Source organism: Monomorium pharaonis, chromosome 2 (assembly GCF_013373865.1).
Source record: "Monomorium pharaonis isolate MP-MQ-018 chromosome 2, ASM1337386v2, whole genome shotgun sequence".
NCBI classification, from domain to species: domain Eukaryota; kingdom Metazoa; phylum Arthropoda; class Insecta; order Hymenoptera; family Formicidae; genus Monomorium; species Monomorium pharaonis.
In genome coordinates this window covers 14,699,493-14,717,472 of record NC_050468.1, presented here as the reverse complement: position 1 = coordinate 14,717,472, position 17,980 = coordinate 14,699,493, and the positions used below count along the sequence as shown (strand labels likewise).

At 41.1% G+C, this 17,980-nt stretch overlaps 1 protein-coding gene across 7 annotated transcripts in view; it reads right to left on the bottom strand.

Annotated features, from left to right (window-relative positions):
* The window catches only part of LOC105834902 (polyglutamine-repeat protein pqn-41), a 385,320-nt gene continuing 367,340 nt past the window's right edge, over positions 1-17,980 (bottom strand). For 3 of the 7 annotated variants that reach the window (XM_012677743.3, XM_036283419.1, XM_036283420.1), the window contains 4 exons: positions 17,568-17,786; positions 9,379-9,540; positions 4,226-4,267; positions 2,216-3,580 (listed from right to left, as the gene is read on the bottom strand). In XM_012677743.3, coding sequence (XP_012533197.1) covers positions 2,216-3,580; positions 4,226-4,267; positions 9,379-9,540; positions 17,568-17,786 — 1,788 coding nt within the window. Of the gene's footprint in view, positions 3,581-4,225; positions 4,268-9,357; positions 9,541-17,567; positions 17,787-17,980 lie in introns of all 7 variants that reach the window. The other 4 variants (XM_012677738.3, XM_012677741.3, XM_012677736.3 and 1 more) reach the window with 3 other exon arrangements.

Genomic DNA, 17,980 nt, shown 5'->3' with positions numbered 1-17,980 from the left:
TTTTCCATACTTCTCTCTCATTCGGCTAAAATGCATAAGCTCGTAGGTCGCAATTGACGAAGTTCACTGTGTGCAACAGACTCCCCCGAATTGAATCCATCAGGACAGAAGAATACGTTGTGTTCGAGCACGCTTACGCTACAGATAATAGACATATGCTAAGTATAAAAACAAATGACTATCTTAAATTCTACGCATATTACATGACAACTAAGGGCCTACCGGAAGCGTCGTATCTTCCAATTAAATTTATCGTCGATGTGCAAGGTGTCTTTAGGAAATATATGTCGCCGTATATAGACATAATATATATTCTTATATCTAAACCAAAAAAAGACAAGTTAAATTAATAAAAATTTTAAAACAATTTTCTTTAAAATTAACAAATATCACGCATCGAGCCTCGTATGATCCAAATGCATCATGTGATAACGAAGAAAACAGTTTTTTGAATGCACATGATACTAAAATGTTAAATGTAATTTGCGCAATTCTTTTAATCTAACATTATTTAACTTGCTTCCAAAAAGGAACAAATAAAATAAAATTTTGAACATATCACTACAATATATAAACAAGCAAACTGTGGTAATAAAACAATCTAATCTTCAGACAATAATTATTTCAAGAATCCTAATCGCGAACGCTAATTAACACTATGGACTTAAAGGCAAGTATCGCACATAACGTGACATAGGCCGAGTATCGTTTTCATCTTCCTTGTTCCGGACGTTATACGTTAAAATTTGGACGAATGGCTATAACACAAAAATTTATGTAATTCCGAAATAAAAATATTGCAACGCGCCATATTCTTATGGCGCAAATTGACTTATTTACAATTTTTCACTTATCGAAAGAACAAAACGGAGCCACGTAACGACACGTAACATTTTCAATAGTTCTCTGTAATAAAACAACGCTAACGCATTGACAAAGTTAAAAACTATCACTATAAAGTAGATCGCAAATCGCTATTATTCTAGAAAAAAAAAAAATCAAATAATAAAATAGATTAATGTAATCCGTGACTTCGGCCACGCGCTCTCAATTTTTCGTAAGCTTTCTCTTTTTCTCGCCTTCCATCGAACGCAGTCTTTACCGGCAAGTCGAAATTTTCAGTCGAAATTAAATTCAGGTTTATTTCGACAGAAACAAGATCGGAACGGTAGTCACGTCTCCCTCAGTCATCTAAGCAAGCAATGTAACATGACGGGGAAAAATCCCGTATTTCTTCGCATCGTCCACTGTTTCTCTTCTGCAGTCGTACGCTTATAACGTTCCAAATGGAATTGGGTCAATAAGGCACTGTTCATCGACAATGACTGACTAGAAAATGAATCTATTTTCGGAACTTGTTTCTTTATATCAGTATATTTCTCGTCTCGCTATCGCTCAACCGAATATTCCGTCCCTCTCGCGAACGAAGACCGATTTCCCGCTTCTTGAGCATCGGCGATGGAGATTAATATCTTAGGACTGCACTTTTTTGTCTTTCTACATTTTTCCATCGATGTAGTCGACGTAGTCGAAGAATTTAAATATGTGATTTTTTTAACATCAAATAAAATTAAAGCTAATAAATTGCAATTCGATATTTTGTATATGGTGTAAAGAACGTATATATCATACATATATATATATTCTCTCTTTCGCTTTCTCTCTCTTTAAAATACTTTTATCAGCAAATATAGAAAAATCAAATAACAACGTATGACAAGAAATTCACTAATCTCCATTATGTAATTTAAGCCGAAAAGTATAACATCCTAGGACTAATTCTCCCATTGTTATTGTAAACTAATGTATCAAATATTCATTTAGTTGAACCTTATAGATTTAATGTATTTCATTAATCTTAAAAAGTTTCTCATTTCAATAAACGCTCTATTACTTCTAAACGCGATTAGTCGTTTTCATCAATCTTATTGAGACTGTAACTACGAAACTACGAAAATACAATTGCGAAAGCCTATTTGGGACGTAATAATTGTTACGATCCATCATTCGTCTCTGCAATTGAACGCTAATCATAAAGATACTCTAGAATTATTTAAAACCACTACCGCGATTGGTAGCGGCGATTATTCATAGCGACTATCGCGCAATCGTTCGCTCGTTCCCGCGAGGGAGAGAATGGAAGGTGCCTGAAGGAAGAAACGGCACTGTCGATGAGAAGAGACGAGTCCTCCCGAGCCGGTAGGCAAGGACGTCTTTACGACGTCTTCATCTTCTTGTATGGTTGCATAATCATTCCGGAGCTCACGGGGATTGCTACCTGCGGCTGTGCCGCTATCGTCGCCGGATTGCCTAGTTGCGGTATTTGCGGTACACCGGCAGCCGCAGCCGCGGCCGCGACACCGGCCGCTACCCCGGGTACGCCGGCTACTCCAGGTAGAACGGCATACGGATTCTGGACATAGGGATTGGTCGCGGCGCCGGGTATTGACGCTTGGACATATGGGTTCGGCAAGATCTGCTGCCTGATCAGGGAATATGGATTGATGGGAGTAGCTGAGGGCGGCGGTCTGGAGTATGCCAAGATACCCGCGGACAGCGGTGAGGTCAGGGCGCCCGGGATACCGGCCAGACTCTGGATGACGGGTCTGGGAGTCGCCGTGGTGGCTTGCAGACTGGCTGCCGCCATTCCCGCGGGATTCCCGGCGGCCGCCGGATTCACGAGGTTTTGTTTATTCAGAGCGACGCCGGTGTAATTAAGCGCGGCGAGCTGACCAATGCCGTAAGACTGGGAGGCCTGTGAAAGCTTGATGGCTTTGGCGTAGTTTTTCTGGGCGACCTCTTTGGCAAGAGCCGCTGGATCGAGATGAGTTGGTAACCCGGAGGCCATCCCGAGACTGTTGAGCATATTTAGATTCGCCATATTGGAGGCGTTATAATTGCTCATGGATGCCATGCTAGTTATCGGTGACATATTCGCCATGGAGGCTATAGAAGCCATGGAAGCCATGTTCATCATACCAGGCATAGAGGTCAGGCCGGCCATTGAGGTCAAAGGACTCATCGCAGACGGTAGCGCCAACTGATTAAGTTGCTGTTGGTGTTGGTGTTGGTGTTGGTGTTGCTGCACCTGCTGTTGCTGTTGTTGCTGTTGTTGTTGTTGCAACAACGACGGACTCGAGTGATTCAATTCGGGGGAGTTGCGCGCATTTTCGACATCGTGATTCTGCGAGGTAACCGGCTGCTTGTTACTGCCGTTACTATTGTTACTGTTATTGTCAGCGGTCGGAGGTGGCGGCGGCGGATTGTTGCAGGGATCCATCAGCACGCCACTGTTGGCGTCGGCGCAGTTATTGACTGTGGCGCCAGCGGCTCCCTGGGAGGAGGAGGATTGCACCACCATCGCGTGATGGTTGCTTTGCACGTTCGAGGGTTGCACGACCGATTGGTTAGAGGTTTGGGTGGGTAGGGGTGGTGTTCCAGTGTACTCACATGACACAGGCACGAAGGGCTGCTGCAGCTGCATTAACTGCTGATAGGTCGTCGCACCAGTAGGCTGATAGACCGGCACGCCGGACTTGTCGGCCGCCGGTCGTTTATACGGAACCATCCCTGGGAAGGCCTGCAAACAAAATTACAAAGAGATTTGCAATTAGAATAGGTTTGTGACGGGCGAGTGACGTGGCCATTTGAGCGGAAGCTTCCTCCTTGAAAGCCTCGACTCCGTTTCGGCCGGGGATACGATATATTTTTCTCTTTTGCGTGCTCATGAGTTTTCTTGATCCAGCCGTGCAGGGGACGTCGGGTTTGACGTTTTCCACGACGAGGCGATCGAAAAACCGACCCCCTTTGTCCAACACAATGTCGAACTCAATCGTAATTCGTGACAAATTAGTATTGCAAGATGAGTCGATATCGATGCGCTGTTTACAGCGATTCTTTCGTTTGCTCTGCAAAGCAGCGATTACTGTCGCACGTGCTGCACATCAGCGATATCACCACTGATTTGCAAAGAAACAATCGTTGCTACCCCGCTAAATTAATTATGCTCCAAGATAATGCTTGCAAATTTAGTGATAATTCAAAAGAAACTTTGTCAGTAGATTTTTTATCTATCACTGTAAAAAGTAAAAAAATCTCCCAGATAAATATCTCCTAAATGGAGAGATCATATTAATCGCGAGTACAACAAACACGGATTGACACGCGCGAAGAGATGGATCGCAGCCGTATGAATTATGATTCAATGTTTATGTTCTGCACTTACAAAGTTCTCGTAGTAGAACGACCCGACAGACTTCATGTCCATCTGCAACAAAGACAGGATCGGTTTCAACTAATTTCGAGGACGAGGCGCGTTGCGTCTGTATAATTGGATTTTCGAGACGGGAAACAAGAGAGGGTCATGTCTCAAAGAAACGTGGGGGTAGACGGTGACGCGGTAAGGAAGGGTGTTGTTGGACTGTGGTAGTGTGTAAAAGTTGTGCCGATGACGCAGCTTGCGGCGACGTTCCCAAACGACGACGTTTCGTTGTTGGATAACTGCAAAATGTTTCGTTCGTTCGTTCTTTCTTTCTTTCTTTTGCACTTTTCCTCTGTTTCTACTACTGGGAGCGTGTCAGAAAGACCAGCCATTGTTAATATCGAGGACCGTGCGCGGCTCGATTAAAGAGAGACCGTCGCCTTACATTAATAAACGATCAAAATACCGATCGAAAAAAACTGCACTGTCGCCTTCCTATTAAGGACTATTTGCGAGAGCGAAGAAGCAGGAATCGCGCTGTAACAAAGTGTGTCCGATCTGAAAGCTTTTCGTCCATTTTCGCGACAGATAGATGCAAAGACAAATGAATCTTTTCTCGTTTACGAGCAAAACGGAGAGACTGAAGAGAAAGATATAAAGAGAAAGACAAAGAGAAAAAGAGAAAAAGAAAAAGAAAGATCGACAAGAGATATTAATAAAAGGCGCAAGTTGGGCTTGTGACTCGGAGAACAAAAGGCTCGCGATACCGATACGTGATGCGAAAGTTGCACAATACGGATTCACGAAAGCTGGTAGAGGCGCTTGCGGTGATACTTGGTGAGCGGGCACTTTGGTAAGTCGCCTGCGAGAGACAGACAGTCGCGTGCGCAACAAAGAGGGCGGCGGGGGGTGGGGGGAAGAGGAAGCCAAATCAAAATCTCTATCGAGGTGTAAAACACGTTCGAGTTAGAAGCTGCGGTAGACGAGATGCATAAGCTCAGAAGCTGACTTATATAGTAAAGTGGCCGGGGTGAAACATATTGTCACACAGCGGCACAGATACATACATATATGTATATGCGTGTTAACACGTGTTCCCGCGGTTTGCTCACCAACGAAGGACTCGGAGTCGTAACGACGCACGGATACAATTTTACAGGAACCGCGACTTTTGCGTGCAAAGACCTCCCGATTGCGCCGCAAACGACTCCGAACTCGCCTTTGATCGCGGTATGCGCTTCGCGACTAACGCAGAAAATAAACAATAATTGCAAACGTCATCAGTAAGCGTGTGCGCAAAAGTGAATCAGCGTCACACTGCTGCGTTTTGTTTGCTTGGGAATGTGCAACCGGCTATCACGCGAGAGGCAACGTGCTTTTCAGCACTTCATCATTCGTATCGAGCGTTGCTCTACCTATTAAAGACTTTAGAATCGTAGGAAAAAATTTTTCGTCCAATTTTTTTGCTTCTCCGACCACCTGTATTAACAATAGAATAAAGAAACAGAAGCGCTTTAGAATTAACGTACTTTAAAATTAATAGAAAGGGAATTATAAGAACGTTATTTCTTTTAATAAATTTAAAAACAACTCCGCGCTAATCAAAATCTGATGTTATTATAACTTTTGAGAATTGTGCATAAATTTTAGCCAATTATGGCTTCCATATAGATTAGACTGCAATAAAGTTCATTTAAAGTTTGTTAAAAAAAGATTTCTTTGTCCTTTTGCACTGTATAATCAGAAAACTTTCGACTTGAAATTCACCAAAGAAAATTCGTAATTCCCATATCTTATAATACATCTTATATGCGTACAGCGAAAATCCATTCACATTCGCCTCGATATTATCACGTTTCAAAATTTTTGTTCTGAAATATTGATACATTTCTGCAACAAGAGTTTGCATTCTTATGAATTTATATGGATTCCATGCAGGCACTTCTTCTTTCTCTTCGCGTATTGAAAACTCGCGTACCGAAAATACCGAGAAGTTATGCGCGCTTTCTGAAGGGAGCCTCTATTTGTACAGCGAAAATCCATTTTCGTTCTGCTGGCGTTCGGAGTTAGAAAGTTGCACATGAATAGAATTACTCGTCTCAAACCCGAATGAATCGCGCGCCTCGGAGATGCTGATTGACAGTAGCGACGAAGAGATAGAGAGAAAGAGCGAGAATATGCACGTAATATATAATATATATATAAAGACAGAAGAGTAAAAGAAAGAGTATCAAAAAAGGGTAGCGAGTGTATGTAAGCGATCTACAGTGCTTTTTAGCAGACGCGACGTGACTCTAACGTAGACGAGGGAAGAGGCCGTCGCGCGGACGGCGAATCTCGGTGTCTCGAAAATCGCGTCGCGGTGATGAGGGTCCGCTCGACGAGAGCTGCCAAAACTTCGGTCATCGTCCGGAGCGTCGAGGGGATGACGTTTCACGTTCACCATCACCTCGGCAGTCGCTTAAGCACAACATGCATCATCGGCGCAAGCTCAGAATTTACACAGATCTAACGCTCCGTAGACGCAGCACCGCGGTATGCAAGGAATACGTGGCATACCGCGAAAGCGCGAGGCCACTCTCAGGGGCCTCGTGACTCGCCCTCTTTACTCTCTTTTCCGTTTTGTTTTTCGTGAGGGGGTCCTGATGTACGGAGATTAGAGTCGACAGTTTCCTTGCCGAGCTCGCATCGAAGCACGCGCGCACTTCTCCCATATCAATATATCTGTATCCTTCGGATTCGAACGAGAGTTTATTCAATATTTTATTAGTCCTTTAACGTTAAGAAACCTTCTATACCTTAATCTTTTCAAGACTTTTCAATTGTTTAAGTGGTTACAATTTTTTCGTCACGAAAGATTAACGAGGATCACATGGTTGGTTCAATCTTCTTCAATTGTTCAACGTAATTCTGGCGACCAAGTGTCACGAATAAAATTTTTGTTAGAGCAAGGAGTCAATTATTTACAATGTAAAGGGCATAATAAAAAAAAGCCACACGCTCGCATAAAAATTTAGGACCGATTGTTTCAACTACTTGGTAAACTTACCTATCAAGTAAACATGTGTCTACCTTTATCTTTCTTTTTAAATAAATAAAGACAGATAATAAGTATCTGTAAAGTTCTCAAGCTTTCCAATAAATTGGAATAATCGGCCCATAATAAAGAAACAAAGAGAGATGTCGCGATCAAACGTTAAAGGATTAAACGTATTTCGAAGCGTATATCATCTGTAACTTGACTCGAATTTTTCTTTTATTTCTTTCGACAGTGCGTGCGTGTCTCGAAATGTAAGCGCGACCAACGAGCGGATGACAATCGTGATGAAAGGTGTACTCCTTTCATGCGATCGCGGATCCATTAATTTCGTTGGCCGGGGAATCGCCAAGGGATAAATGTATGTTAAATCATATACGATACTCGCTAGCCACGCTTAATGTGCCTCCGCATGGACACGACTTTGATGAAACTATACCTCCTCGCGCAGAGAAGATCTCTCTCATATTCGTGATATGATACAAACGCGTGGCTAACGATCGAAAAAAAAAAAGTAGTAAGCGATCTATAAATACATTACGAGGCGTAAGCTCTGGTACGAACAACATTGCAACGAACGACAGTGGGAAGCGAAACCAAGGGGGGAAAAAAGATGGAGAGTCTCTAGAATTTTTTATACGATTCTCTTTGAATCGATGCGACATCGTATACAACCCGAGAACGATACGAGAATAAACGTTTGGCGATATATAAGGGTCACGGTGGACGTTATAACACTTGCAAACCTCGCGCCCACGATACCTATTAAGTAAGTTTTGAAAAATTACTTTTACCGAAAGTTTACGGAGTTACGGACCTGTACGTACATGCTTTACTCTAATAATGTATTTTCGAAATCTGAATCAGTACAATCTTATCAAAATTTGCGGTATACTACATTTATAACTGTAATTACCCGCGACTGTTTATTATTTTTTTAGTGATTACGATGCAATGATTTTGAAATCAATGTATTATCGTTGATTGATACAGTTATAACACTAAAAGTAGACTATTTACTGTTTTTTAGCGAATAATATACTAGTTTCGATTAAGAGAGTAGGATTCTTTTAAAGCAAATTTTTCTTTTATCGCGATTATTTATAGTTGCATCACAAAAGGTTTCAATCATGACGCGATACGTGACGCCATTTGTATCGTAAAGGTTTTTACGGTCATATTGCATATGATGGTGCCGGTGCTAAAGGGGGTTTCAATAATGACGCCATACGCGGCGCCGCTAGGCTCATAGAGGTTTCAGTTATGGCGCCGTGTGTGACGTTATTGGTATTCTAGTATATACGCTCCAATCACAACACCGCCATGCTGGGGCAAACGCGATATCTCGTATCGTTGGGCTTACACGCGTCGGCTGTCGACCGAAAGGTGTTTCCGCTTTTCTTTCCTTTCTTTGTTTTTTTTTTTTTTTTACTTTCTGGCCGATAGAGAAAACAGCGGGACTCTTGTTAGAAACAAAAATGGAAGGAGCTAGAGCTCTAAGCGCGCTCGGCAGTGTATTCACAATCGCAATAACTGTACTCATAACTTAAAGATACGACTACGCGGAATCTCCAGAAAATGGCCTGGAACCGTCTCGTCTCTCGCGGTCGCCCGAACTTTACCGCGGTGCAAACTCCGCGACGTAGAATGAGGCACCACCGGCAGGAGCAAGGTCGATTACACTTACGGCGGGGAAACGCCCGCTTAAACCTGTCCGTTTGCAAAGTTCCTCCGATCGAGCGCAAGCAATTACGAGCAAGTACATGGGCAAACACCAGTTCGGAATTCTGCGGGATTAGCATGAGATTATACGACTGCCAGCGATTAATTTCTTGCGTGCGTTGATTAACGGCGTTGAGCATCAATAATAACCGCGACTCGAAAAAGCTAGCAAATGCAGCTAATGCGTGACAACACGTATCACGCTGCATACGTACTCGAAGTGTTTATTATTAGTTAACGTCTTGCTGGCGCAATGTCTTCTTTTATAAATGATCGAGAACTGATTTGAAAACTGATAACGACGTGCACGTATATGCGTTTCAGATTCTCGCGAGAATCGCCGCGACATCGAGGCCACTTTACCGGAGTCCGGCTACGAAATAAAAGGAAAGTGTACTTCATGCATAAGCCGTGGTACCATTAGCAGATCATCATTGGAGTCGCGCATCCGCTTCTTGCCGAGCTCGATGCTCGCCATACCGGCGCTCTGAAGTCCTCCGGGCATCGCAGTTGCCGGCACTCCTGACACTCCGCCAGCCAACGTACCCATTCCCGTCACGTTCGTCGGCATCGTCGCCGTCTGCGTTTTTTTCCGTATCGTTTCCGGTATTTTTTTTTTTTTTTCGTTTTCATTTTCACACGTTTGTTCAGTTATTTCCGATTCCGTTCGTTTTTTTTTTTTTTTTGGACATTTTTATATGCGTGTACACAGATTTCAGGTTTTTACAGCCGCATACACAGTTTTCCGTGCGTCGCCGTGCGCCGACCACATCCGTTTCCGTTTCGGCATTCCCGAGACATTTCCCAATCGAGACAGTTTTCGTTTTTATTTTCGTGTGTGTTAGCATATTTATACATATTTTGTTGTATCGTTGCGGCGGTTGTAACGATGATGATGGTGATATATACATTTTTTTTTTTTTTTTTTTTCCAGTACATTTTTGGCACACATGCGTGCGATGGCCGATCGGTCGATCGTGTGCGTATTATTTACGTTGATTTTTATTGTTTGCGTTGGTATAGTTTTTTTTTTTCCGAGTTTCAGAGGTCGGCAATATTTCGCAGGCGTTAATTGGCAGGTAGCGAAGCGCACGAAGGTATTGTCAGCAAGCATGTAGAAGCATCGTCAGGCGGAAGAGGGCAAGATAAAAATCAAAAAAAGAAAAACAGACCAGTTGAGGCTAAGGCAAGAAACGACAGTCGCGATATATTTTTTGTCTTATGTTAAAAAAAAAGAAAGAACACATATCCCTTCCCCCCCCCCACGCGTGCGTGTACGTGTGTGTATGTGTATGTGTGTGTACACGTGTGCGCGTATGCGTGTATCATCAGACTTACTTATCAGACTTCTCTCTCCCGTCCTTCGTGAATCGATACGCACGCACACGCGCGCCACACGCATATACGCACGCAGGATTAACAATATTTTTGCGTTAGCTCGTGCGATCGCGCGTAAGACGATACGTTCGCCAATGCATAATACCCAGGCTGGGTATAAATGCACCGCTCGAATTACTCGCTCGCGCATCCCGAGTTACGTAACTGCGCCCATTTATCACGCCACCCCGTTATCGCTTATCATCCTTCTCTTCTTTATTTTCACCGGTTTAATTTTCTACTTGTCTTCTTAACGCAAAACATGTTTGAGTTTCAAAGGAATAGCCTAGAAGATAAAAACACAAATCCCGGATTTTTATCGCGCGATCGAGATATCTTTAGGCGAACGGTTCGAATCCGACGCGCGATCGCAACCTTCTTTTTCGTCCGATAAACGCGGCTGTGATAACGCGATCGTATAAGCGGGTTCAGTCATTTGTATCAGTTTAAAAAGTTTAAAAGAAAATGTTTCCTTATAATTCGTTATACGCGTTTTGCTATACCAAACACGACTTGGCTTTTCAACTATCGGAAAGTTGAAAGCTTGGCTGATATACATGCGTATACTTTGAACAAATTCGTTTTCACTTGTTTCCGACGTCGCGTTTATCGGCCTTTTCCACCGCGTTACCCTTTTGGAAAGCATGAAGCAACGCGACAGAAATCTCGCAGAAATCAAGTTCCTATGAGACAAACGCGAGTGTAAACATCACCAATTAATAGTAATAATAATAATAATAATAATAATAATAATAATAATAATAATAATAATAATAATAATAATCAATAATAATGATAATCAATGATAATGATAATAATAATAATAATAATAACACAGTTAGATAGGACCAATGGACGTAGCTGGCGTCAGCATCAATCTGCGGACTAATTGGCACTAATTCATTATTTGATCGATATTAGGGAGAAAGATTGACGAAGAAGTGACACAATTACGACGGAATACGATATCTATGGTAACTAAAAAAAAGCGTAAATTTTAACAATATTGAAAAATCAGAATCGAACATAAAGCGTAGGGAAGGGCACGATAAAGGGACGCGTGGTACGAAAGAGAGAACCGGTCCCACTTCATCGTCCGTCGACATCGGGCTTTCGGCTGGCGTTTCTGACTGCTGCAACACCTGCAATAATCGAGGCACTCTCTCGAAGTTGATTAGTTTTGCGTCTCTGCCTCGCATAATCTATATTTGCGTGTGAACATTCATGTACAAGTATATTATATACACACACACTCTCTTACATATGTAATATGACTCTTTGGCTTCTCGCTCCACTTTTCTCTCTCGCTTTGCATCAGCGTCCGGTCATCATTCGCCCTTCCCTTTCGGTGCCTCCCTTGCAAAACGGAGAGAAGGGCGATCGAGAGAGAAAGAGAGAGAGAGAGAGAAAGAGGGAGATAAAGTTATACATATATACAATATAGAAGTGGAAAAAGTTACAGAGAAATGCGTGCAAGAGACTATGAGTGAAGCAAAAGAAGGTTGTCTCTTAGGACCCTCGTACTATTTCGTCTTTCTATCTTTACCTGATAAATACCTGAAAAATTTACGAAAGAGACATTGATTTAGTTCGCCAGTTAATTTACACCATCTCTCGCGAACATCCAAGTGTACGATGTTCTCTTGTTTAAGTCTTCTTGTTCAAGAACTCGCTGTTGTCGTCGGCATCTTCTTTAAGGAACAGGATAACGGTATGTCGTGATCGTATTTCTGATCTGTATAGTATTTGTTATATGTGTATGTCAGTATATGTATATGTATATGTGTGTGTATGTAACGGTGTGTGCATGCACGTGTATATATTTACATGTGCGACAATATGATTTTATTCTGTACAGATCGAGAATGCGCGAGCTTGTGCAGCTCGCGCGTGTCGTATGCGGTTTTGGTGATAGATCTGCACTCTTACGTGCTTGGGAACTTCGTGTCGTACACTTGATAAACATTCAGGTATGGCATACCAATTCCGAAGAGTGCATCACGTCGCGACGATGCGATTCAGCTTGGCTTTCGTTGGCTTTCGACGTCGTCAGTACAGAGCATACATAGCGAGGCCAATTATAGAATTGATCATAAAACTTATCATAATAAATTGTTAAAACATTTTGTATTGAAAGAATCTAATAAAACGGCACCAATCAATCGAGATAACGGAAAATTTTTCTATGATAAGTTCATTCTCTGCTAAAATGTAAATTATTATTGGAGTGACGATCATTATATTAAATTAAATTTTAACAAACACAATGTATGTAAGAGAGAATAATGTCTCCTCTTAAATTCGGGAATTATTAATTTTACGAGCATTTAAGAGCCGTGTGTGCGAAAATTTTATCGAATTTAAAAATTAAATCAAACCCATGTGGTTTAAATTTCCTCGCGAGACGTCGAACCATCGATAGGCCATCTGAAAACGGGAATAAAGCGAGGAGAAACTGGTAAAACAAACATTCCCCCCGTATCCCAATCGTGTTTCGTGTTTCTAAGAGATCCACGTTGGTCCGTAACCCCCGAGGCAAATTCGGACGGAGGTGATTCCGTCGGTACGCGGTATGCACCCTTGGGAAATTGAAAACCACTTTTAGAGAATGAGACTTCCCTGCCAACAAGCTGGTCTGCCGCAATCATCCATGTGAGACTTTTCCTCCATTGTGTCCGGGTGTGGCTGCAGGTCTTCCGCGCGACGTCGCTGAAAGTCTTTCTCGCTCTTTCTCTCTCTTTTACTCCTGCTTTTACTTTTTTTTTTCTCTAGCCGTACTTCTTTTTTATTATCCCCCGGACTTTATTATCTTTCGGATAATGAACACGCGATCGTGTCCCGGAGATAAGTTCACGGATCGAAAACACGATGATTGAGTCTGCAGGAAACGGGGTATGTCCACCCCGCGCTGTTTACACATAAGTAATGACGAAATAATAAACTTCGGGACGTCCAGTCGCATTTTGCGTCAAACCCGCGTTCGCAAAAGTAATTTTGATACAACCGAATTTCCACTTGTTCACCGGAACGGACTCGTTAGTCAAATCGTTTATCTCCGACCCCATTTTTAGGATTGCGATTAATCATCCTTTAATTGAAATAATAACAAGGATATTAAGCGACGACAACAACAAAGGGATGCTTTAATCGACCAATACGTGACTTTTCCAGGTCAAGAACGGTCAAAAGACAACAACGGAGAAACGATCTCCTAATTTAAAACCTGCTTAATGAACGAATCGCGAGAGAGCGAGTACGTCGCTAACGATTCCTCGCGACATCCCGTGGCTGCGATCACTATCGAATCTTCTCGTGCTGCTTGACGCTAACGTTATCGCGATCGCACGCGATTGCGAGAATTAAAAGACAGATTTGACAACGGAAGTGGACAAAGACATTTTATCGCCTGGCCCACACACCTCCCAACAAACCCGTCGTAACTGTTTCGTTCCTTCTACTGTTTTTTTTTTTCGCTGTCTTTTATGTATAGACGTATCTTTCGGGGACTCTTAGTGTAGCGTTTTTGTGTGGGGCAGCAAAAACAGCAGCGGGGTTGATAGCCGGGTTTCGTGCAGCACAGCTTGTCAGCAGGGTGGTGTACGTGTCATTCGTAAAAGATATCTTTTCTCAACTACATCTTATTTACAAGAATGTGATCACGTTCCGTTTCCATTTCTACATTTTTTTTTCATTTCGCTCCAATTTAATTGGAAAATGCCTCAATTGGCAAAACACGAATAAAAGTGCACATAGTCTGTATACGAATTATTATAATGTTAGTAAATATTAATAAATTCATTAAATATTATACAACAAAACCAATAAATTATACAATTTCATACGATTATTTTGTGTATGATTATCTAATTTAATAATATATATGTTCACATATTAACTGTGCAACAGGCAAACTATCAATTTATCGATAATACAAAAAAAACATTTAATAATAATTTGTTTAATATTAGAAGGAAATGGAACGTGCACATAGCTGCAAAAGTATTTGTAATTATTATGACCTAAGTACCGAACAGGTGATTGGTGTATTGCAACTAGTTCTTTGCACCTGGATAGCTGCGATAGGCTGCTAGAAAGAGAGAAATAGAACAGTGGTGTTTTGGTGATGTTAACAAGAATTTTGCCTCGTGTACTACTCACTACACACTACAGAAACGGCTGAACATCATACAGGAGATGTAAAATATGGACAAACACAAAAGCGACAAACATGGGATAAGAACTATACGATCGTTGGGAGAAAATCAAGTGGTAATAAAAGAAAAGTAATTGCACTGTAAGAAAATCGGGAGAGTAATCGGGAAAAAATTCAGAGGTAAGGGAAAAGATGATTAAAATAAATAATCTATGATAGTTACATAATAGGAGACGATGTCACGCTCCATTTTTTTCTGCATTTTCACATAATTGAAATGTCAATTGAATGGACAGATACGTAAGGAAAGAATGCATTATCATGTGTATAAGTAAGAAAAATTAATTGTTTCACATAATATCACATGTATCAATCTTGATACTGTGATGACTTGGTTAAATTTAATTAACAACTCACGTGTAATATTTGACAGATGTTATTAAATGATAGAGGTATCCATCGTATTCCTAATATAACTATCGTAATTCTAGTACTGCGCAACAATTGGCCAATATTATTTCTTCATTTTAATCTGCATTCACGATGTGTATAAATATTCGTGATACAGATCGCGGCATTGTATAGAACTCGATATGTGTTCAATAGTGTGTGAAGCACGTAAAGGGACTATTGCTATCAAGGGAGAAGACCGATGGCGAATATACTCGTAGATTGGCGAAAAGCAGCGCAGCAACGAAAAGCTTCTTTTGACGCAGAACTAGGAAACTAAAGAGGGGAGTGATGATAAACATGAAAGAAAAGAGAAATAGACAGAGAGAGAGAGAGAAAGAGAGAGATTGTAAAACAGAGATATGGAACAAGAGAAAAAGGAAACTATGGTTTCAGAGATAAAGAAGGAACGAGGTAGGAAACTAGGGTTGAGGCGTAGGAGAAAGAAGGAACAATGTGCGGTCGAGGGAAACATGCGTGCACTTCGAGTCTTTTGTTCTCCGTGGGCGACATCCTCGGCCTGTACAAAAGACTTTCCGAGAGTATCGCGAAAAGCGCGTATATCGATATTTTCTTCTATCCATCCAATTTCTCAAAACTTTTAAATTTTTGTCCATTCAAGCGTATTTCTTGATAGAAAAAAGTACAGTGGGACCGCGCGCAATATAATCGTTGTGATAATCAAGCAGTACGCGGGAGAGATATAGATAGTGGAGATTAACGATGTGAGAGTATAAATGGAGCCAAAGCGATCAAGAGATTATGTACGAATGAAAAAGAAAAAAAAAAGTAGAGCAATTTCTTCCCAAGCTTGTTAGGCGAAAGCACGATGTATTTTCCTCTTTTTTTTTACATTTTCGATTTTTTAAAGTGCAGAATACTTGTGGCTGCAATATTTTTTTCAGTTATGTTTTCATTCGCAATGTTAAATATAAATATAATATAATATAATATATATTCTATATATATATATAAAATTTAACCAATCGCAAATAATGAGATAATAAGAATTGTGAGATATGAAACATATTCAATAATCTATTTAAATTAATTTATATCTCTCTTCGCTAACCAATAATAATCTTTAAATACGATATACTAAATTGATATGAAATGCTACATTTATATCACGTTCCACACGTGACAATATTTAATTAATACGTATTCTTTCCAAAGATAATGAGATAATGAAATATAATCCATTACATTATTTTGAGTTACAAAATAGCCACACTTTACACGGTAAAAATTTGACAAATAATCTTAATGATAAAGATGCGTTGCAACAGTGAAACCGCGATACATGTCTCCGTTATTTTTTTCTTCACGACAAGCGACATCAACACCACTGTACTTTATTATCACAGCCCAACAGTGAAAAGGATAGAGCATCGGGCGCTACTTTACCCTTTTTGACATCGACAATTTTCAGCGGAGAGGTAATTAAAAAAAAAAAGAAAAAAAAGAGACGACACACTTGCATGAAGCACACGCCACATGGAACGATCTGCGAGGTCGAGGCTGGAAAGAGGCAGAAAGGCAGAAAAAGAAGAAAGTATAGAAAGGGGGAAAAGAGATTATTAGTGTTCTCGGATGACCCATTAACATCAAGAATTTTTATAATGTTTAATGTCATAACAAAGTTATATCGAGTAGAAGAATAGAAAAACGGTTTTTTTCGTATACTATGTACGGTAATGCTATATACTATATACGGTATTTTTTATTTTCCATACGGAAACATATAATGTGTGAAATCTAAATAACATTTCCGTGTCAACATTTTCGTAAAATAAATTCTGTCACAAAAACTAGCAGCGCTTTTATAAAACCATTTATATTCATACTGATATTTTGTTTAATGGGACAGTCGCTTGACACAGAATATCATGTCGGTGTTTTGACGCCAGAAACCATGTAATATGATGAAATATTTTTCTGAATTATGTTAAATTGATATCTCATTTTTATTCGTTACGCTGTATTTAAATAAAATAAGGTTCTGCCGCAATTCACCGACAATTAAGATGGAAAAATAAAAACAAAACAGACAATTTGGATATGTGATGAAGGAAAAACATGAAAATCCTCTGTCTTTCCCTGAAGACCCAGAGAGAATCCTGAGAAACGCAAGATGGTATGGAGTTCGTTATAACGTAAAGAGGGACATGCTGGACGAGGTAATCAAATCAGATTAGGAGAAATATTTGGAAAGGACAGAACAAAAGCGCAAACAAAAAATGGGAGAAATAAACAAGAATTGGGAGCAACAAAAGAGTAATAGTTGTGAGAGTTAATGTATCAAGAAATAGGAAGAAAATGTGAGAAATGAAAGTACTAAAGATGAAAAGAAAAGAAAGAGGTAGAGATAGAGATAGTAATAGATAGATAGATAGATAAATAGATAGATAGATAGATAGTTAGATAGAGAGATAGAGAGAGAGAGAAAGAAGAGAGAGAGAGAAAGGAGAGAGAGAGAGAGAGAGAGAGAGAGAGAGAGAGAGAGAGAGAGAGAGGAGAGAGAGAGAGAGAGAGAGGAGAGAAGAGAGAGAGAGAGAGAGAGAGAGAGAGAGAGAGAGAGAGAGAGAGAGAGAGAGAGAGAGAGAGAGAGAGAGAGAATGCATTACCGCAATGCTAGCCCGAGATTGTGCGGCCTTAATGTGGGCTTGTAGGTGCAGAGGGGGGTGGAAATAGCGGCAGGGGTCCCGATTGCATCGGCCCTTGACAGCGTCCATGCAGACCGTCACAGAGCCGTCCTCGTTCGCCTGCACCGTCTCGAGGGGGTGCGCAAACCGGCACTCCGTCTCGCCGCGTTTGCACGCCCCGCGTTGAAACTCGCGACATACCTACAGCAAGAGCGAACACGCATGGCATGGCACTCTATCTATGTGGGCAAAAGGGGTTTGGGGGCTATAGGCTAGGGGCTGGCTGGCTTGGCAGGGACGGGGGCACAAAAGTCAAAGAAAGAGAGAGACAGAGAGATAGATACAGAAAGGGGGTCATATGTTGGAGGAGAAGGGCAACACAGGATAATGAGAGT